This window comes from Rana temporaria, chromosome 1 (genome assembly GCF_905171775.1).
Source record: "Rana temporaria chromosome 1, aRanTem1.1, whole genome shotgun sequence".
NCBI classification, from domain to species: Eukaryota; Metazoa; Chordata; class Amphibia; order Anura; family Ranidae; genus Rana; species Rana temporaria.
This window is the reverse complement of record NC_053489.1, coordinates 589,356,296-589,381,939: the sequence shown is the minus strand read 5'-3', so window position 1 is coordinate 589,381,939 and position 25,644 is coordinate 589,356,296. Positions and strand designations below refer to the sequence as shown.

General features: G+C 45.7%; 1 protein-coding gene across 2 annotated transcripts in view; it reads right to left on the bottom strand.

The window, feature by feature from the left end:
• Window positions 1–25,287, bottom strand: part of RFC1 (replication factor C subunit 1) — a 97,337-nt gene extending 72,050 nt beyond the window's left edge. For both annotated transcript variants that reach the window (XM_040335123.1, XM_040335124.1), the window contains exons 1-4: window positions 25,100–25,287; window positions 11,718–11,870; window positions 10,162–10,240; window positions 2,417–2,539 (exon numbers count right to left, since the gene is read on the bottom strand). In XM_040335123.1, coding sequence (XP_040191057.1) covers window positions 2,417–2,539; window positions 10,162–10,240; window positions 11,718–11,870; window positions 25,100–25,102 — 358 coding nt within the window. In that variant the 5' untranslated portion in view covers window positions 25,103–25,287. The remainder of the gene's footprint in view (window positions 1–2,416; window positions 2,540–10,161; window positions 10,241–11,717; window positions 11,871–25,099) is intronic.
• Window positions 25,288–25,644: the final 357 nt, after the last annotated feature.

The window sequence follows — 25,644 nt, the reverse complement described above, 5'->3', positions numbered from 1 at the left end:
CTGAAGAACAAAACATACCAACATCAGTATTATACAAGATCACAAGGTAAAACCCCAAGGGCCCCATGCCACTAGGGGGCCCCATCAGGATTGCCAGGCTCAATAAAACCAGGGACAGTATGTAAAAATATGTTTGTTTTTTTACATCTGTCCCTGATATGTCTGAAACTGACATGCTTTTGATGTAAAAATCCTGAGATTTTAGTTGCCCTGCCTCTGCACTGCGGCCATCTGTAAGCCTGGGGGGCCCCAAAATCTTCTATTGCCCGGGGGCCCCATGAGTTGTCAGTCCGCCCCTGCTTGCACTTAATTCGTATAATGGTCTCAGTCTACACTTAGGAAGGAGTGTCCAATTACTCCCACCCATCACAGAGCAACAGTGGCGTGGACCTGATAGTGATTTTTGAGTTTAGGCAATCCCTGCAACAACTGCATATCATCCAATGGCTCAGTCAATCAAAGAATCCTTAAATCAATATTGAGATGTAGATCGCCCACCAGTGACACAAAGAAAGGGTAAAAATGTCTTGCACCTCTGCAAAACGCATGGAAATACCTCCCATATGAGGAGGAGACAGAAACTATAAGTATCTGGGTCTTCCAAGGAACCCACAGTCCAACCTCTTATTGAATTTTGAGTGGCTCATCATATCCAGATTTGATGGTAAATACCATGTATCCTCTGATGTAGCAGGGTTTTATTTTCTGTATGTTGGTGGCTGACTGGATGTTTTTTCTTTGGTCTCCCCTTAGCTCGGATGCGCCAGGCAATTTTGAGCATAGGTGTGGAGTTATACTCTATGGAATGAAGCCCTGAGGAAGCGGCCATTGCACCGAGAAACATGTTGGCAAGCTCCATACAAACACCCATTTGACATTATGCTGCGACAAGTTTTTATATTCTACCATTTGAGGTTTTGCTACACATGTGGTAATTTTATAGATATAGGGGACTCTTTGTTAGTCCCCTTAATGTGGATATGGGGGCTGTATCTATGTATATTTCAAAAACACTTTTGTTTTTACAAATTTATGTGTACGCTATCACCACTTAAATGCCCACTTCCTTACATTCTCTACTGTTCACTGGCATAAATGCTTGCCTGACTTAAGCGCAGGTAGTTCTTAAGGAAACTACCGTTGCAAAAAGCTCATTAGGGCCACTTTGAACGCCTGTTCCTCTTCAGCAGGTTGTTCACTTTAACTATGTTAGGTACTTCAAGAAGTATTTTCTGTTAGCGTCCGATAGAATAGCGTTTAAAGCAGAACTCCGGCCAAATTTTATTTTCCCCATGTCCTTGTTGCTGATCTCCTACCTTCACCAACTTTGCCATCCATGTTCTTCTGAGCTCTGTAGTTCCTCTGTAATAGGCTGCTGAACTTGCTGAAAAAACATTGCCTGCTGACATCCTATTTGTAAGACCACTGGCTGCTATCCCTCTCCTCAGCTCAGCCAGCGGTGTGGCACGCCCCCTTGTACTCTTCCAAAAGCCCAGCAGGGAGGTACAAAAAACTACTCTCTACCCTGTTCAATAAAAAAACGGAGTACAACAAGCATTCTCTTAGCCGACAAGATTTATGGCCGCCCCAACATCACTGGACAATGTATGCAGGGCCAAAACTAGAGGTGCTGTATTAGGAGGGGCGCCTTTGTGGTGATGGTGTCAGTAGTGATCATTATGATCCCTGCAGTGCCTCCAAGATTTTATGGGGTGTCGGGCGGCACTAAGACCCGGTGCTAGTAGCATATGATGGGAGACACGGTCCTGTTGTCCGGTGACTGGTGCCGATTGGAGAATATAGTTACATTTAATGAGGGTACAACATTTAGAAACTCGCATGGTTGATGATTAAAACAAGCACACCTAAGTATGCAGGCATCCGGGGGTAAAACGATCCAGATAGACCGTCCCCCAAACCACCGGCTCTCACCGCTGTCAGTCTGCAATAATGACCGGGAAGAACACCCTGCAGTAGAGCGATTGCCTACTTGCAAAACATTCTCAAACCAAAGTTTTAATAAAAATAGAGAGAGATCACACACACTGTACTTGCCAATTATTCTGCAGAAATCTCCCTCCACCAAGTCTGGCTGCATCCATTTTAACTATGGGCAGCTGACCACACAGACACAGAGGCAGGCCTCTAGCTCTCATTATCCCTCATATGACTCATCCCCTTTCCCTTCCTAGCAAACTCTTACAAGAGTGAGAGAGCTGTGCATGATGTCATTAGCCTAGGATCTTTACCAGACAAGAAAACAAGAAGTGGGCTGTATAAGGTAAGTTTACTGGCAGGAAAAAAAAAAAGTTATACTATCCAAAGTTAAAAACCAACCACAAGGGCAGAAGATTTAATAGATGGAAAGTTGAAAAAAATTTGACTGAAGGTCCGCTTTAAGATTCTGACCACATACCTGTATCTGAGACGTAGCGAACGGGGTCTGGCTTTTTAACTTTGAGAGGCTTTGTAATGGTTGGCGAAATCTCCTGAGGTTTTTTAGACTTCTTAGGTGGTGGTGGTGTGTCCTCTTCAGAATCTGTAGAGTATCAAACTTTAGGTTCAGTTCACAACATTAGACTTGATCACACACATAAACAATGTGCACCATGTTAATCCGAGAAAAAATAAATAAAAAATGATATAATATAAAATATATATAATATAATATAAAATATATATATATATATATATATATATATATATATATATATATATATATATATATATATATATATATATATCACACATACATACACATATATATATACACACACACACACACACACACACACACACACAATGTTCTATGCATTTCGCATTACAGCCCAGTCACTAGCATTTTCAGGAGAGGTCAGAAAAGCACAGCCTCCAATTTTCTTCTAAATAGAAAAGGATAATGCTTGGACTCTTCCTGCAAGCTATAATTTACACCAGTGGTCTCCAAACTGCGGCCCACGGCCAAATGTGACCTTTTGCCTGCCTTTATTTTGGCCCTCAGGCCCCATTCCTCTCAATGACACCAATGATGGGGCACAATTTCTTCCAATAGCACCACTGATGGGGTACTATTCCTCCCAATGATGCCACCAATTGGGCAATATTTCTCCAATACCTATGAAAGGGCACTATTCCTTTTCCTACTGACAAAGTCTGAGGCATTGTTTACTCCCACTGATGTTCAGGCATTTTCTACTCCCGGGGGACTACAGTCTGGCCCCTTTAGTTTGTGAAGGACAATAAATTGGCCCTTTGTTTAGAGAGTTTGGAGATCCCCAATTTAGACAATTCATTAACCACTTCAATACCAGCCCATTGTCATATGACGTCCACAAAGGACCTCTACCGTTCCGGGTGGATGTCATATGACGTCCTGGGCTTTGTGGGGGGATATCTGAATGATGCCTGCAGCTAGAGGCATCATTCAGATATCCTTCTCTTCTGCCGGCGATTCTGTGCAACATAAGAACGATCATAGCGGCAGTTCCACCGCTTGATCGTTTTTATAGGCGGCGGGAGAGGACATCCCCCCTCCCTCCCGCCGCCATCCGGTGCTTCTCCGGGGCTCTCCCGTGCCATCGGGGGCCCGGAGAACGAATCGTCCGGTGCTGGCAGGAAGCATAGAGATGACTGGTGACCAGATGGTCACCAGGCATCTCTTTTTTTTCACAAGAAAACACCAGTCATCTCTATGACCGTCGGAGGACCCAGGCACGATGTGATGACGTCACGCCCGGGTCCCCGTAAGTAAACAAAGCCGCGATTGCGGCTGCTAAGCAACAGTAATCATGAGATCGGTGAATTTTTTTTCACCGATTTCATGCTTTCCAGCCTGGAGGAGAGATGTGGGGTCTTACTGACCCCGCATCTCTCCATAAAGAGTACCTGTCACACACATTCCTATTACAAGGGATGTTTACATTCCTTGTAATAGGAATAAAAGTGATAATAAAAAAAAAAAAAAAAAGTGTAAAAAAATAAATAAATATGTAAAAAAAAAGAAAAGAAGAATACATTTATTTTTTTAACGCCCCTGTCCCCAGTAGCTCGCGCCCAGAAGCGAACACACACGCAAGTCCCGCCGACATATGTAAACGCCGTTTAAACCACATATGTGAGGTATCACCGCGTGCGTTAGAGTGCCAGCAACAATTCTAGCACTAGATCTCCTCTGTAAATCTAAACTGGTAACCTGTAAAAAATTTCAAAGCGTTGCCTATGGAGATTTTTAAGTACCGAAGTTTGGCGCCATTCCATGAGTGTGCGCAATTTTAAAGCGTGACATGTTAGGTATCTATTTACTCGGTGCAACATCATCTTTCACCAAAAAATTGGGCTAACTTTACTGTTTTGTTATTTTTTTAATTCATGAAACAATTTTTTTCAAAAAAAAAGGCGTTTGAAAAATTATTGCGCAAATACCGTGCAAGATAAAACGTTTCAATGACCGTCGTTTTATTCCCTAGGGTGCGTGCTAAAAAAACATATATAATGTTTGGGGGTTCTGCGTAATTTTCTAGCAAAAAAATTATGATTTGTACATGTAGGAGAGAAGTGCCAGAATAGGCCTGATATGGATGTGTGTATAAAAGCCCTGTATGGAAAGGGTTAAAAACTCAAAGCTTATCTGGAGAGCCATGGCTTTATTTAAAGAAAGCCTTTAGTTTGCCCAACAAGGCCAAATCAGGCATTTACTTCCCTTGTGTTCGCAACCCACCACTCCATGGACTCGTTTAAGCTACTACTCTAGAAACTCAAAGCCTACTTGCCTTTACTACCAGAGGCAGAACAGAGCTACTGGGTAGTGAAGGAAGGCATATATATATATATATATATATATATATATATATACACACACATATATATACACACACACACACACACACACACACACACACACACACACACACACACTTGCTGGTGATGAGAAGGAAGGGTTTAGGGGGATTTGAAAAAAAGTGAACCAGTTGCTTTACCCTGCACGGACAAATGACAGGTTTAGTTTAAAGCAGGGGTCTCAAACTGGCGGCACTCCAGCTGTTGCAAAACTACAAGTCCCATTATGCATTGCAGGGCTGGCCGTTAGAAGCATGACTCCACAAGCAGAGGCATGGTGGGACTTGTAGTTTCAAAACAGCTGGAGAGCCACCAGTTTGAGACCCCTGGTTTAAAGTGTATTTTCACTTGTGCCGACATATTGGGATAACACCTACTTTACATTTGTTGAATTACAATAACAAAGAAAAAAAAATGCTGGTTACCTTTTTACTTACATTTTCTTAAAAATTCTTACATGCTCTCCCTGCTTTGTGAGGATTAGGGGGGGGGGGGGGGGGGCTATAGAGTAATGTGTTTGCAATTCCTAATTAGCAGCTGTGAACTAGATTTGAACACTGTGTCCTAACAGTAGAGGTCGACAGATATGGGTTTTTCTCTGGCCGATGCCGATATTTAGAAATCGGGGTGACCGATGGCCCATGATGCCGATTTTTGCAGCCGATATTTTAGGCAGGTGGCACTGATTGGCAGATGGCACTGGCTGGTGGCACCGATTGGCAGATGGCACTAATTGGCACTGGCAGGTGGCACTGGTTGACATTGGCAAGTGGCACTTGCAGATGGCACTGGTTGACATTGGCAAGTGGCACTGGCAGGTGGCCCTGGTTGGCATTGGCAGATGGCCCTGGCAGGTTTCACAGCCGATGGTGTAACTGAAACTGCTCTCTGCTACGCCGTGTGTATGAAACTGTATGGAGAGAGAGGCGCTGAAGCATTCAGCGTAATTTTGTGGGTGGGCGGGACCCAGCAGCTATCCAGCCAATGATTGGTGTGTTTGAGAAAGGGGGGGGCCCACATACACTTAGCGGCCCGCCCAGATCCCAATCGGCAGGTGTTGGATAGCCTGGTCCCGCCCACCCCGACATTCAACCTCAATGATGAAAGGGCCTCTCTCCCCCTCCAGTTACACACACCGTGGCACTGCTCTGCAGAGTGTGGAGAAGGGAGAAGGATTCTCCTTACTCTGCAGGCAGAGGTGCGGTGACTGCAGTCAGTGTTATATCGTCCTAATTTGGAGAATAATCGGCCGATGCCAATTTTTCCAAAATAGACAAATATCAGCCGATATATATCTACCCAACATAGTGGAAAAAAAAATTAGAAACCGCCCTCCTACATTGTGCAGTTTTGATTGACAGCCTCAGCTCAAAGTAAAGTAGTGAGTGTACAGCTTGTATAACAGTGTAAATTTGCTTACCCCTCAAAAGAACTCACACTAATTAATGTTTAAACCGCTGGCAACAAAAGTGAGTACACCCCTAAGTGAAAATGTCCAAATTGGGCCCAAAGTGTCAATATTTTGTGTCGCCACCATTATTTTCCAGCACTGCCTTAACCCTCTTGGGCATGGAGTTCACCAGAGCTTCATAGGTTGCCACTGGAGTCATCTTCCACTCCTCCATGACATCATGGAGCTGGTGGATGTTAGAGACCTTGCACTCCTCCACCTTCCATTTGAGGATGTCCCACAGATGCTCAACAGGGTTTAGGTCTGGAGACATGCCAGTCCATCACCTTTACCCTCAACTTCTTCAGCAAGACAGTGGTCGTCTTGGAGGTGTGTTTGGGGTCGGTATGTTGGAATACTGCCCTGCGATCATGCTCTGCTTCAGTATGTCACAGTACATGTTGGCATTCATGGTTCCCCCAATGAACTGTAGCTCCCCAGGGCCGGCAGCACTCATGCAGCCCCAGACCATGACACTCCCACCACCATGCTTGACTGTAGGCAAGACACACTTGTCTTTATACTCCTCACCTGGTTGCCGCCACACACACGCTTGACACCATCTGAACCATATATGTTTATCTTGGTCTCATCAGACCACAGGACATGGTTGTCTTCAGCAAACTGTTTGCAGGCTTTCTTGTGCATCATCTTTAGAAGAGGCTTCCTTCTGCGACAACAGCCATGCTGACCAATTTGATGCAGTGTGCGTGGTATGGTCAGAGCACCGACAGGCTGACCCCCCACCCCTTCAACCTCTGCAGCAATGCTGGTAGCACTCATACGTCTATTTCCCAAAGACAACCTCTGGATACGACGCTGAGCACATGCACTCAACCTCTTTAGTCGACAATAGCGAGGCCCGTTTTGAGTGGATAACAACAAAACCTGGGAAATGCCCAGGGAAAAACCAAGTCTCCTTAACGACCAGCCTGCAGAACAACCAATTTACCTGTCAAACAGTATGCGTTAAAAACAGGGGTTTTGTCCGCACGTATTTGCAAACGCATGCGTGAGCCACAGAGCCGCGCCAAGGCACCCTGTAATCTGTGGTCCTAACACTAAACAATGAGCATCCCCACAGTGGAGGCACATGCATTCTAATGGATAGATATTGGAAGGTGGACTGAAGGAGAGCCACCCCTTCTTAAAAGATACAGGAGCACACCAAACACCCAGCATATAGCACAATGGCTGCAAAGGTGTAACACCAATAACACCAAATTTAACACACCTACTCCCCATTCACACCTAAGATCTAGTAATACCAACGAGTCACACCGGGGAGGGAAAATGGCTAATTGGGCCCAATTTGGACATTTTCACTTAGGAGTGTACTCACTTTTGTTGCCAGCGGTTTAGACATTAATGGCTGGGTGTTGAGTTATTTTGAAGGGACAGCAAATTTACACTGTTATACAAGCTGTGCACTCACTACTTTACATTGTAGCAAAGTGTCATTTCTTTAGTGTTGTCACATGAAAAGATATCAAAAAATTCTTACAAAATGGTGAGGGGTGTACTCACTTTTGTTAGATACTGTATTTTGAGGGCCTTAAAGGGGTTGTAAAGGTTTTTTTTTCTAAATAGGTTCCTTTAAGGTAGTGCATCGTTTGTTCACTTACGCTTTCCCTTCTAAAGGTTTTTTTTCTTTGTCTGAATTTCTCACTTCCTGTTCCTCCTCAGTAAACTTGCCACCATTATCCGAGCGGTGGAAAGTCGGCCAGAACAATTTACTGAACAGCTTACTGAGGAGGAACAGGAAGTGAGAAATTCAGACAAAGAAAACAAAGAAAAAAAACATTTAGACGGGAAATGGAAGGAAAAGGTAAGTGAACCAACAATGCACTAGCTTAAAGGAACCCATTTAGAAAATAAAAAACAAACCTTTACAACCCCTTTAACCTTCCAAACCTCAATGTTTTGTTTATTTTGAAATATAATTTCCAGTACAATTGAAATACAAGGAAACTTAGCTGAACTAAAAAAAAACAAAGTGGGTGACCGCTAGACTCCAGGTATGGATTTCTTTTTGCATACTTACTTTAATCCAGCTTGGACCAATATAAAGTATACATATTCCATACTTATCTGATCCGAATGGAAGTGGAACTACTACAGTGATCTTCCAGGTTCCACGATGGGTGGTTGCCTTGCTGCAAAGTAACCGAAGGGTTCACCTGCTTGTCATGGGTGCAATTCAGAACACACGTTGCATTTTTTTCAATTAATGCAAAGCCTTCTCTGGTTGGACTAGGTGAAGATTGTGACATTACTGCCCAGCCTCTCCGCGCTTTCTAAATAGAGAATGCTTTGCAATCATTAAGGATGAATGGTGCCACAAGACAGAGGACTGCTGTAGTAACGGCAGCCCCTACAGTGATGACATTCTTCCACAGGGATCCTCCAGGTATGGAATATACATACTTACATTAGTTCAAGCTGGACCAAGGTAACAATGCAAAAACAAATAAATCCATGGAATTCAGCTTTCAGCCCTGGTTCACACTGGTGCAATTTGACGTCAAATCAGCTGCCTTTGCCGGAAATGGCACTGCCCTAATCGGTGCTGCACCGATTTCAAAAAGTAGTTCTTGTACAGATGTCTCTAATCGTGGCCGAAATTAGGACTGACAACCGGGAGTGAAATCGTGCAAGTTCAGCTGAACTCGCACAGCGTCACTCCCACAGCCCAGTGTGAACCTGGGCTTTATAAATTGTAGATTTAAGTGCTTTCACATAATTATTTGAAGTATGAGAATGTTCCATCTGGAAAAGAAGTGTAGCTGTAATTGCAACTTATTTTTTTTAGTTGTTTGACAAGCCAATCATGGAAACCCTTTATGAAAAAGAGAAATCACCGCTCTAGGATACTAATCAGAAAGTCTCCTCACCTGATCCAAAGCCACGGGTGCTGGCAATGCATGGAATGATGCAAAATGAAGGAAAAACGTTCTGGACAGCCGCACTCCAAAAATAAATTGCTTTTATTGTAAAATCAAAAAACACACAAAGTGCATGCCACAGCAAACGGGGTAAAAAGCTGACGCGTTTCACACCAAACTTTAGTGCTTATTCATAGCTTACATAAGCTATGAATAAGCACTAAAGTTTGGTGTTAAACGCGTCAGCTTTTTACCCCGTCTGCTGTGGCATGCTCTTTGTGTTTTTTGATTTTACAATAAAAGCAATTTATTTTTGGAGTGCGGCTGTCCAGAAAGTTTTTCCTTCATTTTGCATGGAAACCCTTCATTTCCACTGGCGTTTTTACAGCCACTGTTGTTAGCCTTTTTTACAGCTTAAAAACGCCTGTCCATGTTTATTTTGTAAAACAGTGGCTGTAAAAACGCCAGTGGAAATGAAGCCTAAGGGTTTCCATGCAAAATGAAGGAAAAACGTTCTGGACAGCCGCACTCCAAAAAGGGTTTGAGCGTTTAACGTCTGGCGTTTTTACAGCTCTACTCTGGAGCTTCAGAACGCCCTGGTCCTGCATTTTTTTTTACAGCTATGCCATTTGAAGCTCAAAAACGTCTATGTGGGCATGATGCCATAGAATAACATGGACAGGCGTTTTTAAGCTGTAAAAAACTCTCAGAAAAGTGGCTGTAAAAACGTCAGTGGAAATGAAGCCTTAAGCTTACTTTTTCTGGTATGAAAGATAAACTCACTTTTTTTTTGGCAGAGAGCATACAAAACCAAAATTACAATTCAAACCAGCCCTGGGAGCTATTACTCAGTCCAACGTTTTAAAGCAGTTTTTATTGAAATATTATAAATATCCTGTTCACTACAACCGTCGGGTGTATTTTTAAAGCTCCACACATATGACAATCTAAGCATGTAGACCAAGAAAACAAATGTAATAAAGATATGACCTGAGTCAATGATCGCCCTCCTCTTCTTCTTAGTTTGCTGCTTTTTCCTTGCATCATCATCGCTGGCTGGACTCTTCAACTAACAAAAAAAAAAAAAAAAAAAACACACAGGTCACAAAATAACCTCAGCGTAACATTGTATGTGTATCATACAAAAGATACCCTTCTAACAGCTCAAACCATTATATAGCAGCCAAGCACAATTTCTAGTTGGCTTGGTTGGGCTTCTGCAGGCACTATGCTATTTAGTCCATCATAAAATCTCACATACTAGAAGATATGCTTGTTTATTCCTTACCTGAAGAAGGGCGCATGCATTATAGTGCAAAACTTGTGTGGAAGGATATGCAACTTTTTTGGTATGTAAATATTGTTCAATAAACTACAAGTGCAGCAGTCCCTGAATTTGTATATGTATGTATATATAGCTTTTGGGAGGGCCTCATTGCATGCACTGGAAGAGCACAGCAGTGCCATTTGCCCCGCCTGTGAAAACATACCATAAGATGGTACATTTGCAATTTCTGTTTGGTGTACCGTATTTATCGGCGTATATCGCGCACTTTTTTGCCCTGAAAATCAGGGCAAAATCGTAGGTGCGCGGTATACGCCGATACCCGCGCCGAGTTTTGAATACTGCGCCGACATATACCGAGCGCAGTACACTCGGGTATAGTCGGCCAGTCTCGGCTCTTCCGCGCTCACGTCCTGGACGTACAGGACGTGAGCGCGAGTGTTGCCGAGCCTGCCCGACAATACACGAGTGTACTGCGCTCTGTATATGTTGGCGCAGTATTCAAACTCGGCGCGGGAAACAAGCGGGGAGGACGCGAGGACGCCGCAGAAAGGACGCCGGACCCGACGAAGAAGACACCCGAAGCCCGCAGACGAACCCCGGACCCAACGAGGCCGCCGATGGACGCCGCGCAAGACACCAAAACTAAAGTACAAAAAAAACTTTTTCCCACAGGATTCGGGGCCACTTTAGGGGTGCGCGGTATACGCGGGAGCACGTTATACCGCGATAAATACAGTATATATAGCCAAATCCTTTTTTTTCGTTTTGCAAAGCATGTTTGTGCCAGGTAATTTTTTGCCGTTTGTGTACCATTGGGGAAATTTTCCTTCACTTCCTGTCCCAGAAACTCGACAGGAAGTTAAAAGAAATCTCACAAAGTGATGGGAATCATCCTCTTAGTTTCCCTTCACCCTTTGTTCTAATATATAAAGCAGGGGTCTCCCAACTGCAGCCCGAATGTGGCCCTTTGTTTACCTTTAAGCGGCCCTTGGGATACTATTCCTTCCACTGCACCAAAGACCGGGAACTACTTCAACTGACAACAATGGGGTACTATTACTTTCACTGACACCAGAGATGGGGAACCAATTCTCCCACGGACACCAATAATGCAATTTATTTGCACTCAGTGACCACGAGCCTATGCCATTTACTCCAACTGATGCCAAAGCATGTTCTATTCTCACTGGCCACCGTCCAGCAACTCAAGTTTGAAAACTTTGGAGACCCCGATATAAAGTATAAAAGTAACACTCACCTTATCTTTTGACCTTTTGCGTTCTGGGACTTCATCAGACGCTTTAGATCTCGCTTTTTTATCGATCTTCTCATTGGATCTCTCTTTTTTATCAATTTTTTCATTCGAGGTTTTCTTGGCAACTGGGCTTACTCCAAAAAATCTTCGAATATCCTTTAACAGAAAGAAGATACAGCCATTAATGAGAACATCTAGGGCCCCACTCATCTAGGCATACAATGTACTAACTGACTGCACACACAGCCATTCACTTTGAAGTGTGTTGTGAACACTGATCATGTGTTGCGGTGCATTTCCCAAACACTTTCTGTGGGTATGCGCCAATACCAGTTTTTTTTAAGACCGGGTACGAATAACGGTACTTTTTCTCAAGTACTCGCCAATACCGATTACCAATAACTATTTTGTCCTTGGATGCAGCGAGACCAGGTTCACATATGTGCGGTCCGGTTTTGACAGTGGGATTTCATCCCCCTTCTATACGATTTTGGTAAGCGGTTCAGGAGCAGTTCAGGTGTGACTTGACAAAGCGTATGACAATGTAAATCGCATGAACCATGCTTAAAATCATACCTCTTTAAAAACGCACTGAGCCCGCCAGGAAGTCTGGCTAATCGCAGGCAGGAAGACATGGTCCCGATGCTCGGCTGCAGAGATCGGAAAATGTCTCCCTTCCTGTGGTTAGCGCAGAGCCGTGAAGACTTCCTGGCAGGCTCTGCACATGGACTGTGCCAACAAGCCGTAACTCATCCCTAATGTCAACCAACTCCATGAAAAGCCTGCATGTTCTTATGTCATGCAAATTGGATGTGGTTCAAAACGCACCCAAGTCACATATACACTAGATTATCAAAAGTATTGGAACGCCTGCCTTTACACGCACATGTACAAATGACATCCCAGTCTTAGTCTGTAGGGTTCAATATTGAGTTGGCCCACCCTTTGCAGCTATAACAACTTCAACTCTTCTGGGAAGGCTGTCCACAAGATTTAGGAGTGTGTCTATGGGAAAGTTTCACCATTCTTCCAGAAGCGCATTTGTGAGGTCAGGCACTGATGTTGGACGAGAAGGCCTGGCTCACAGTATCTGCTATAATTCATCCCAAAGTTGTTCTATTAGATTGAGGTCATGACTCTGTGCAGGCCAGTCACGTTCCTCCACCCCAAACTCGCTCATCCAAGTCTTTGTCGACCTTGCTTTGTGCACTGGTCCAAATCAATTGGTGGGGGGAGGGGGGATTATGGTGTGGGGTTGTTTTTCAGGGGTTGGGCTTGGCCCCTTAGTTCCAGTGCAGGAAGCTCTATAGGCGTCAGCATACCAAGACATTTTGGACAATTTCATACTCCTAACTTTGTGGGAGGAGTTTGGGGACGGCCCCTTCCTGTTCCAACATGACTGTGCACCAGTGCACAAACAAGGTCCATAAAGACATCAACATTTTCAAGGGTTCCTCTAGGTAAGGGGTATTGAATTACAAATCATGGGAGAGGAGCAAGTATGATATGTTTGTTATTTAACCACTTGACAACCAGGCCAATTCTGGCACTTTGCTCCTACATGTAAAAATCATATTTTTTTTGCTAGAAAATTACACAGAACCCCTAAACATTATATATGTTTTTTTAGCAGAGACCCTAGAGAATACAATGGCGGTCATTGCAAAAAACAATTTCACGTTTTAAAAAAAGAAAAACACAGTAAAGTTAGCCCAATGTTTTTCATAATGTGAAAGATGAATTTACGCCAAGTAAATAGATACCCAACATGTCACGCTTTAAAATTGCACACTCTCATGGAATGGCGCCAAACTTCGGTACTTAAAAATCCCCATAGGCAACACTTACTGATTACATGTTTTGAGTTACAGAGGAGGTCTAGAGCCAGAATTATTTCTCTCGCTCCAACGTTCGCGGCGGCACCTCACATGTGTGGTTTAAACACCGTTTTCATATGTGGGCGGGACTTACGTATGCGTTCGCTTCTGCATGCGAGCACACGGGGACAGGGCAGCTCTGAATAATGCCTGTAGCTGCAGGCATCATTCAGATATCACCGCACAAAGCCCATGCCGTTCATTTACGGCGTGCGATTGTTAAGTGGTTAAAATAAATTCAAACCTGTACAACCACTTTAAGTTTTTATATTTATCAGGAATTTTGTAAAATTTGCTGTGTTTGTATCTGCTAATAATGATGTATTTTTAGCAAAAAAAAAAAAAAATGCTTTGGTAAACATTTGCGCAAATATCGTGGGGCCTTAAAGTGATTGTAAAGTCTCGTTTTTTTTTCCCTATAAAAATAACAAACACGTTAGACTTACCTGCTCTGTGCAGTGGATTTGAACAGAGCAGCCCCGGATCATCCTCTTCTCGGGTCCCTCTTCTGTGCTCCTGGCCCCTCCCTTCTGTTTAGTGCCCCCACAGCAAGCAGCCTGCTATGGGGGCACCTGAGCAGAGTCGCAGCTCAGTGTGTTCATTAAGGCACTGAGCCCCGCCCCGGCCCCTCTCTCTCCACCGATTTGCTAGCCGACTTTGACAGCAGCGGCAGCCAATGGCGCCTCTGCTGTGTCTCAGCCAATCAGGAGGGAGAATCTTGGACGACTGAGACACTCGTGGACATCGCTGGAAAGAGAAGGACCTCGGGTAAGTGTGCATCAAGATAAAAAAAAAAAAAAAATCTGCCTTTACAACCCCTTTAAAAATCAGTACCACCTTCCTGCATCTACTTCTATGGGCTGCCTGGATGCACCTCCGAGGTGGATTCACATGCAACTCATGTGCCCTTAACCGCTTAAAGCGGATGTCCCCTGAAAAAAATAAAAGCCAGCACCTACAAATACTGCATCTGCTGACTTTTAATATAAGTACACTTACCTGTCCTGGAGTCCAGCGCCGTCCGCAGCAGAGGACGAGCGATCACTCGTCACTCTGCTGCCCCCGACACCATCCTCGGTGAGGGAACCAGGAAGTGAAGCGCTCCGGCTTCACTGCCCGGTTCCCTACAGCGCATGCGTGAGTCGCGCTGCACCATGCTGACTGGTTCCCGCTGTGTTCTGGGAGCTGTGTATTTCCCAGAACACAACGGGGGGGGGGGGGGGGGGGGGATCTGACGTCCTGCTCGCAGTCTACCCGCAGACTGTGTGGCCGGAAGTGGGTGCAAATACCTGTCTTTAGACAGGTATCTGCATCCCCCTGAAAGGTGTCAAATTTGACACCGGAGGGGGGGGGGGGGGTTCCGATGAGCAGGAGTGGAGGTGGAGCTCCGCTTTAAGGACCAGCCGTCACAGTTGTACTGCGTCAATGTGGCTGCTTCTTGCGAATCGCTTTCACTGTACATTGGCTCGTTCCCACTGGCCAGCGGGGGAGCCAATCAGCGGGTGGGGAGGACTCAATATCTGCCGATCACCCGTGATCATTCCCCACAGTGACAGAACGGGGATCTGCCTGTATAAATAAGACAAATCTCTGTTCTGACAGGGCAAATCACACAGATTTCATCTTTCTGCTATGCAGCAAGACAGATCTGTGTGTTTCCCCAGTCACACAGTCTCCCATACAGTTAGTAAACACACTGAGGGAACGCATTTAACCCATTGATTGCCCCTGTTAACCCCTTCCCAGCCAGTGTCATTAGTACAAAAAAAAAAAGTGTCAAAAATGTCAAGTTGGGTGTCCGATCTGTCTGCCGCAATGTCGCCATTGCTAGTAAAAAAAAAATAATAATAATACAAAATGTCATAAATCTATACCCTATATTGTAGGCATGATACCTTTTGCACAAAACAATAAATATACGCTTATAGCGATTATTTTTAACCAAAAATACGTAGAATACATATTTGCCTAAACTGAGGAAGAAATTAATTTTTTTACTTTTTTCCCCCCTTTCTCAAAATTGTCACCATTTTTTGGTTTATAGCGCAAAAAATAAAAAACCACAGAGGGATCAAATACCACCAAAAGAAAGCTCTATTTGTGGGGGAAAAAAAAAACACGACATCAAATTTTGTTTGGGTACAGCGTTGCACGGCTGCGCAATTGTCAGTTAAAGCGACGCAGTGCCACATCGCAAAAAATGGCCTGGTCTTTAAGGGGGGAATCTTTCAGTCCTTAAGTGGTTAAAAGGATATCCAGAGATAAAATAAAGTAGAATTAACCGTTTTCCGTCTGCCCAACGTCATATGACGTTGTTGACTTTGAGCGACGATATCTGAATAATGCCTGCAGTTACAGGCATCATTTAGATATCTTAGAGCTGGCGATTCCCTGCACCATCGGAACAATCATAGCAGCTTGATCGTTCTTAAACACATTCCCCCTCCCTCCAGTGCTTCTCCTGGCTCACCCTTGCCATTGGCGAACCGGAGAAGGAGCCGATCGGCGGCGGATGTTGACCATAGAGATTTCCGGCGTGTCAGATGGTCCCCGGAGGCTCTATGGAGTTTCTATGACGTCATGCCCAGCCTCCGCATTTGAAAAAAAAAAGCTGCTGCCTCGGGCTGGGAAGCCAGGATCTAGGGCTGCAACTAACTAATATTTTCATTATCGATTAGTTGGCCGATTATTGTTTTGATTAATCGATTAATAACCTTAAAAAATAAAAAAAAAAAGTGCGGCCATACAAAAATTTCTTCCTTCCAAAAAAAAAAAAAAATACATTTTAAGAACGTTCGATTTTCTAATTGTCAGTGGGGTCAAATTGACGTTCGTTTTCAACCACAATGTCGGGGAAGTTTAGAAATAATAGAAAACGTCTTGGTCAAAGGAATTTTCAGACAGTGTATGTGGAAATTACATTCATTTTAAAACCGTGTTAGAAGCAAGTGAAAATTGTAAACAACATTCTTTCCTTCAGCGAATGTACAAAGACTTTTCGTATTAATACAATATTAACAGTGGTGATTATTTGCTCTTTTTGTACTATAAAAGGACTAATTTTCTTTTTTTTAACCCATCGTGTTACTGGCCGATTAATCGATTATGAAAATGGTAATCAAATAATTTCATAATCGATTAATTGTTTCGGCCCAGGATTTTTTTTTGGGGGGGGGGGGGGATTTCAGGCTTCCCAGCCTAGGAGGCAAGATCTGGGGACTAATTGACCCCAGATCTCACTGTAAAGAGGACCTGTCACAGACTATTCCTATTACAAGGGATGTTTACACAGTAAAAGTGATAAAAAAAAAAAGAAAGCAAACTAGAAAAGTAAATTTAAAAATAAAATTTACTCGCATATGTAAACGACGGTCAAACCACACGTGAGGTATCACCGCAAACGTCAAAGCGAGAGCAATAATTCAAGCATTAGACCTCCTCTGTAAGGCCCCTTTCACACTGGGGTGGTGGGTGCGTCGGCGGTAAAGCACCACAATTTTTTGCGGAACTTAACTGTCAATTTCACAGCGCTACTCGTCCGCTAGCGGGGCACTTTTACCCCACCCCCCCACTAGCGGCTGAGAAAGGGTTAAAACCACCACAGAGGCGCTTTTCCGGTGGTATAGCCACGGTGCCCATTGATTTAAATGGGCAGGAAAGGTATACACACCGCTTCTTCACCGCTCCAAAGATGCCGCTAGCAGGACCCCAAAGTGCCCCAGTGTGAAAGGGGTATAATCAAGACAAGTAACCTGTAAAAAAAAAAAAAAAAGAAAGAAAAAAAAATTGAAAATGTCACTTATGGGGATCTTTAAGTACCAAAGTTTGGCACCATTCCACGAGCGTGTGCAATTTTGAAGCGTGAAATGTTAGGCATCTATTTACTTGGCGTAACTTCATCTTTCACATAATGCAAAAAAACTTTAATTTTTCTTTTTTAAATGCATGAAACTGGTAGGTGATTATTGGTGAGGAAACCGATTTTATTCTAGGAAAGGTCCAGAGACTCCACCAGAAAGGGAGAAGCTCTGTTTGTTCACACCCTCCCCCCCCCCCCCCCCCCCCCTGCCACATTTGGCACTTTTTGAGGGGGAGGGGAGAGCGGGTACTTGGTTGACAGGTACATGCTCCCACTTCCAGGTAAGATCGCTGCGGCGATCTATAAGCATTTCTGCCCCCCCCCCCCTTCTGGGACACACACAGGTCCCACAAGACAGCTGGACCATTCAGTAGGCTTCACTGCCTGTTTCCCTTGGACCCCTTTCACACTGGGGCGACGTCGGCGGGAAAGCGCCGCTATTTTTAGTGGCGCTTTACCGGCATTTTTGGCTGCTAGCGGGGAGCTTTTAGTCCCTGCTTTCGACCAAAAAAGGGTCAAAACCACCCGAAAAGCGCAGCTTTGCTGGTGGTTCAGCCGCGCTGCCCATTCATTTTAATGGGCAGGAGCGGTGTACACACTGCTCCAAAGATGCTTGCAGGAGTTTTTTTTAACATCTTGCAAGCGCATCGGCTCAGTGTGAAAGCACTCAGGCTTTTACACAGACTGCAGAGGGGCCGTTTTTCAGCCCAAAAGCGCCTGAAAAAAATGCCCCAGTGTGTAAGGGGTCTTACTTACAATTGACGAATCAGCTGTGGTGGCGACATTACAGGATCTCTGGACTGTTATGTGTCCTTATATATTTTTTTCACAAGATAGAAAGAAAGATTTTTTTTTCCCACAAAAGTAAAAGTGTCCTTATATTTAAAGTCAGAAGCTACAATAATTGTAGCTGCTGGCTTTTCATTTTTTGTCCCCAGCCTGGAGCTCCACTTTAACCACTTGAGACCCGCACTATTGACAAAAGACGTCAACAGCGCGGGTCTCAGGTGCCAACTGGACGTCTTTGGACGTCATTTAAAGTGCATTACCCACGCGCGCCCATTACCCGCAGCGGGTAAACACTGTCCCGGCGCATCGCTGGGAAGCCGATGCGTGTACCTGGCGGCCGCGATGTCCGCCGGGTACACGCGATCGTCGGGAACACAGCAGGGACGTGGAGCTCTGTGTGTAAACACAGAGCTCCACGTGCTGTCAGAGGAGAGGAGACCGATCTGTGTCTCTTGTACATAGGGACACAGCATTGGTCACCTCTCCCAGTCACCCCCTCCCCCCACACAGTTAGAACACACATTTAACCCCTTCCTCACCCCCTAGTGTTAACCCCTTCACTGCCAGTCACATTTATACAGTAATTTGTGCATTTTTATAGCACTGATCGCTGTATAATTGTAAATGGTTCCAAATTTTTGTCAAAAGTGTCCGATACGTCCGTCGCAATAACATAGTCCCAATAAAAAAATAAAAATATCATAATTCTGTCCCCTATTTTGTAGGCGCTATAACTTTTGCGCAAACCAGACGCTTATTGCGATTTTTTTTTTACGTATCGGCCTTAACTGAGAAAAAAAATAGTTTTTAAAAAAAAAAAAATTGGGATATTTATTATAGCAACAAGTAAAAAAAATATATATATTTTTTTAAATTGTCGCTCTTTTTTTGTTTATAGCGCAAAAAATAAAAACCGCAGAGGTGATCAAATACCACCAAAATAAAGCTCTATTTGTGGGGAAAAAAGGACGTCAATTTTGTTTGGGAGCCACGTCGCATTACCGCGCAAATGTCAGTTAAAGCGACGCAGTGCCGGAAGCTGAAATTTCGCCTGGGCACGAAGGGGGTTTATGTGGCCAGTAAGCAATTGGTTAAATAGTCACCTTTATCAGACTGACCCTCTGGGGGTTATTTACGAAAGGCAAATCCACTTTGCACTACAAGTGCAAAGTGCCCTTGAAATTGCACAAAAGTGCACTTGGAAGTGCAGTCGCTGTAGATCCGAGGGGGTCATGCAAGGAAAATAATAAACAGCATTTTAGCTTGCACAAGATTGGATGATAAAATCAGCAGAGCTTCCCCTCATTTCAGATCTACCCCTCAGATTTACAGCAACTGCACTTCCAAGTGCACTTTTCACTTGTAGTGCAAAGTGGATTTGCCTTTAGTAAATAACCCCCAATATGTCCTTTGAAATTATGCATTCTATAGATGAGCCTATATGAGGAGAGGATGCAGCAAACAGTGAAAAAGAAGCAACAAATCTGAAAAGCTCAATGTATTGCACCCTTAGACCCCTTTCACACTGGAGCGTTTTGCAGGCGCTATAGCGTTAAAAATAGCGTCTGCAACCCACCCTTAAACAGCTGTTACATTTACTTCAGTTTAAAAGCCCAAGGGCTTTCACACTGGAGCGTTGCGCCAGCAGGACGGTAAAAAAAAGTCCTGCTAGCCGCATCTTTGGAGCGGTGCGTTTCCCGCTCCTCCACCGCTCCTGTCTATTGAAATCAATGGGACAGCGTGGCTATACTTCCTGCAATGCTTCAGCAGCGCACTGCGGGCGGTTTTAATGCTTTCTCGGCCGCTAGCAGGGGTTAAAAGCACCCCGCTAGAGGCCGAAATGCGCCGCAAATCCGCCCGTAGCGTCGGCGGTAAAAATAGCGGCGTTTTACCGCCGACGCTATGGGCTCAGTACATATATATATGCGTCCTCCGCTCTTCCAGGCCACTAGAGGGCGCGCGAGCGCCGCCGCGCGCGCCCGCCGCATTCCTGAGATACCGATGCGCGTGCCTAGCGGCCGCGATGTCCGCCAGGCACTCGCAATCGGCGGTTACAGGGACAAGGACATGGATCTCTGTGTGTAAACACAGAGATCCATGTCCTGTCAGGGAGAGAGGAGACCGATCTGTGTCTCTTGTACATAGGGACACAGCATCGGTCACCTCCCCCAGTCACCCCCCCTCCACCTACAGTTAGAACACACCCAGGGAATACATTTAACCCCTTCCATGCCCCCCTAGTGTTAACCCCTTCACTGCCAGTCACATTTATACAGTAATCGGTGCATTGTTATAGCACTGATCGCAGTATAAATGTGAATGGCGCCAAAAATGTGTCAAAAGTGTCCAATGTGTCCGCCATAACGTCGCAGTCCCAATAAAAAAATCGCAGATTGCCGCCATTACTAGTAAAAAAAAATAATAATAAAAATAAATAATAATAATAAATAAAATAATAATAAAAATAATAATTCTGTCCCCTATTTTGTAAGCGATATAACTTTTACGCAAACCAGTCGCTTATTGCGATTTTTTTTTTTACCAAAAATATGTACAAGAATACGTATCGGCCTAAACTGAAAAAAAAAATGTTTAAAAAAAAAAAAATGGGCTATTTATTATAGTAACAAGTAAAAAATATTGACTTTTTTTCAAAATTGTCGCTCTTTTTTTTGTTTATAGCGCAAAAAAATAAAAATCGCAGAGATGATCAAATACCACCAAAAGAAAGCTCTATTTGTGGGGAAAAAGGCTCGCCAAGTTTGTTTGGGAGCCACGTCGCACGACCGCGCAATTGTCAGTTAAAGCGACGCAGTGCCAGAAGCTGAAATTTCACCTGGTCAGGAAGGGGTATATGTGCCCAGTAAGGAAGTGGTTAATGAATCTGCGGTTAGATGAAATGGGCAAACACTACTGCACTTTGCATCTGTAAGTGAAAGCTGTTTGGTTACACATTTTTATTTACAATGGTGTAATTGTCTCATACCCCAATATAAGAAACAGCATTACAGCTCTGGCTTAGACTACAAGTCAATCTGATATCTTTGCACAACACAAAATATGAAACATGAATACCATTTACATGTACAGGCTCTACAAACCAATTGCCAAGTTGTTTACACCAGACACTTGCATTCAAGTTTTGTGAAAGAAGAAGAAAAAAAAAAAATCAAAACTGAAACCACAACATTGAATGTTTTTATTGCGTCAGGTGACACCCTGCAGCCAATGACAGCTGAGGCACACTGGTGTGGACAGACAATTACCCAGCATTCCCAGTCCAACACACAATTATGCTCATCCCTAATGGAGGATCTGCTCTTATAATAAGAGAATGTAGAGAAAGCCCAAATCCATCTGATCTACTATATCAGTCACATATAGTATTAGCTAGAATTTGCTTTTTATTAAGATTGGACTCCCCCTCATGCTTTAAAAAGCTGACAGCCGTTTACAAGGAAGAGACTTCCCTACAGCATAACTTTTAAAAAGTAATATACGACATTGAAATAGTACATTTGTTTTTTTGGAGAGGGATTTTTATTGCTGCCTGTGTCCTCTATTAGGGAGGGTCGCATCTCTCTTTCTCCCGTCTACCAGCGCGATCGGGCGTTGAGGGCGCACAGAGACACAGGAAACCCCATCCTGTGTCTCCTTGCGCCCCCGCCGTGCGATCGCGGTGGGCCGCGCTGGCCGGTAATTGAGGCCGTGGCTTTGCAGCCTTCTGCAGGCCTAAGTTTCTTCTGTGATCTGGCGCCATCTTGTGGTGGCCGTTGGCATGACAAGTAAACCAGCAATTCTAATGGAGCTTCCCCAGTGTTTTCACTGCCATCTCCTTCCCTCTAATTGGTGCCCCCAAACATATATATTTTTTATTCTAACACCCTAGAGAATAAAATGGCGGTCGTTGCAATACTTTGTCATGCCGTATTTGCGTAGCGGTCTTACAAGCGCACTTTTTTTGGGGAAAAAAAAACACACTTTTTTTAATTACAAAAATAAGACAACAGTAAAGTTAGCCCAATTTATTTTTATATTGTGAAAGATAATGTTACGCCGAGTAAATTAATACCCAACATGTCACGCTCCGAATGGCGACAAACTTTTACCCTTTAAAATCTCCATAGGCGACGTTTAAAAAATTCTACAGGTTGCATGTTTTGAGTTACAGAGGAGGTCTAGGGCTAGAATTATTGCTCTCGCTCTAACAATCAAGGCGATACCTCATGTGTGGTTTGAATACCGTTTACATATGCGGGTGCTACTCACGTATGCGTTCGCTTCTGCGCACAAGCTCGGCGGGACAGGGCGCGTTTTCTGGCTCCTAACTTTTTTAGCTGGCTCCTAGATTCCAAGCAAATTTGTCAAACCCTGGTCTTATGGTCAGTATTGCTTCCGAGGATATGGTTGTCAAAATATCCGATCACGTGTACGGGCCTTACTGTTACCAAGTCATACCATTTGCCTTGTGCCATCTTGTTTTCTAATTGACACATTATTTAGATGCTTCTTGTTTGCCTCCATCGGCTGCAAAGAGAACCTTCATTGCTTATCAGCTTGTGGTTTACATGCCACCTCATGTCCAATGTCTAGTGCTTTTCTGTGCCCTTATTCTTCTTAATAACTATATTTTACACCCAAGTCCTCCGTTTACAGTCACCTGCTGCCTCTCTTCCAACCTGCTAATCCGTCATCGATCTCCGCAACCAACTTTGTCAGCCCTGATTCTCGCTGCCTCCTGTCACATCCAGCCCCACCACCAATTGCCGCTTTCTCTTATCACATCCTGCTCCACCACCAATCCCTGGTGCCACCTCTCACATCCTGCTCCACCACCAATCCCTGGTGCCACCTCTCACATCCTGCTCCACCACCAATCCCTGGTGCCACCTCTCACATCCTGCTCCACCACCAATTCCTGTTACCTCTGCTTGCATCCTGCACCACCGCCGACCCCTGCTGTCACCTTCCACATCCTGCACCACCGCCGACCCCTGCTGTCACCTTCCACATCCAGCACCACCGCCGACCCCTGCTGTCACCTCCCACATTCTGCACCACCGCCGATCCCTGCTGTCACATCCTGCACCACCACCGCCGACCCCTGCTGTCACCTTCCACATCCTGCACCACCGCCGACCCCTGCTGTCACCTTCCACATCCTGCACCACCACCACTCCCTGCACCACCGCCGACCCCTCCCACATTCTGCACCACCGCCGGTCCCTGCTGTCACCTTCCACATCCTGCACCACCGCCGACCCCTGCTGTCACCTTCCACATCCAGCACCACCGCCGATCCCTGCTGTCACCTTCCACATCCTGCACCACCGCCGACCCCTGCTGTCACCTTCCACATCCAGCACCACCGCCGACCCCTGCTGTCACCTCCCACATTCTGCACCACCGCCGATCCCTGCTGTCACATCCTGCACCACCACCGCCGACCCCTGCTGTCACCTTCCACATCCTGCACCACCGCCGACCCCTGCTGTCACCTTCCACATCCTGCACCACCGCCGACCCCTGCTGTCACCTTCCACATCCAGCACCACCGCCGACCCCTGCTGTCACCTCCCACATTCTGCACCACCGCCGATCCCTGCTGTCACATCCTGCACCACCACCGCCGACCCCTGCTGTCACCTTCCACATCCTGCACCACCGCCGACCCCTGCTGTCACCTTCCACATCCTGCACCACCACCACTCCCTGCTGTCCCCTCCCACATTCTGCACCACCGCCGACCCCTGCTGTCCCCTCCCACATTCTGCACCACCGCCGGTCCCTGCTGTCACCTCCCACATCCTGCACCACCGCCTGTCCCTGCTGTCACATCCTGCACCACCGCCCGTCCCTGCTGTCACATCCTGCACCACCGCCCGTCCCTGCTGTCACATCCTGCACCACCGCCCGTCCCTGCTGTCACATCCTGCACCACCGCCCGTCCCTGCTGTCACATCCTGCACCACCGCCCGTCCCTGCTGTCACATCCTGCACCACCGCCCGTCCCTGCTGTCACATCCTGCACCACCGCCCGTCCCTGCTGTCACATCCTGCACCACCGCCCGTCCCTGCTGTCACATCCTGCACCACCGCCCGTCCCTGCCGTCACATCCTGCACCACCGCCGGTCCCTGCTGTCACATCCTGCACCACCGCCGGTCCCTGCCGTCACATCCTGCACCACCGCCGGTCCCTGCCGTCACATCCTGCACCACCGCCGGTCCCTGTCGTCACATCCTGCACCACCGCCGGTCCCTGCCGTCTCCTGTCACATCCTGCACCCCACTGTCTTTCCTACACCACTTCCACTCCCACCGCCCCCCGCTGCCTCCAGCACCATACCTTCTAATAACATTTCCTGTCCTGCCACTGATATTTGCTACCTTCAGTGGTACCCAATGTCCTTCTGCACCTGAATGGTCCGCCTCATCTCTTGATCTGAACCATGAGCTCCCAATAACAGATCAGCTGAATATTTTTGTTGTGTGTTAATTCGGTTTCTCATGCTACGGCTGTATGTAGATCACCGTGGCACCACTGACAGTTGGCTATGTGTCAGATGACACCGTCAGACCTGGGGTCAGCCCCACACCTGCAGGCATCCCATACTGCCCATTCCTGGGCACTCAGTCATGTGACAGTGGAGGTCAGGGGACATCCTTAGGTGTTGGGTGCACCGATCACAGGTCAGAATGGGAAAGATATGCATTATCACAGAACATCAGAAATGTCCAGGCCTGACATTCAGTGTAATAGAAATCAGAATAGAAGCTACATTTATTCCCACCCTCATCGATAAGCATTGCATCCATGGCTTATAATCTGCCTGACAGTGCAGAACAGCTTGGTACATACCATGGCAGGCCCTACAGTCTCATCACACGTCCTCCTGTCCCGCCACCAAACCCCCGGCACCCTGCGATAATGCGATTGGCGCCAAGTCTTCCAGATCAGGCAAAAAGCCTACAGTATGAAACACAGCAAGCATGCATCTCTTCCTGCGTGCTCGCCCCCGTGCGCGACCCTGCACCTCCTTTTTTCCACACTGCGCATGTCCCTCTCCGCGAGCCTCTAAGCTTCTGTTGGTCACATGACCCCGAGCGGCCGACAGTGGTCAGGTGTCTGTACGGCGTTTCCCGCCGTCCTGTCATTGCCCGTCAATTCAGCCCTCAGTATCTCCCTCACATTTCTTGTCTGTTATTGTTTATGCAAAATAAAATAAGCCACATTGTATAAGTACTGACACGTTCACACAGCTCCATGTTTACATCTGTAAGAATTCATTAACCACTTCCATACAGGGCACTTACGCACCTTCCCGCCCAAGCCAATTTTCAGCTTTCAGCACTGTCGCACTTTGAATGGTAATTGCGCGGTCATGCTACACTGTACCCAAACAA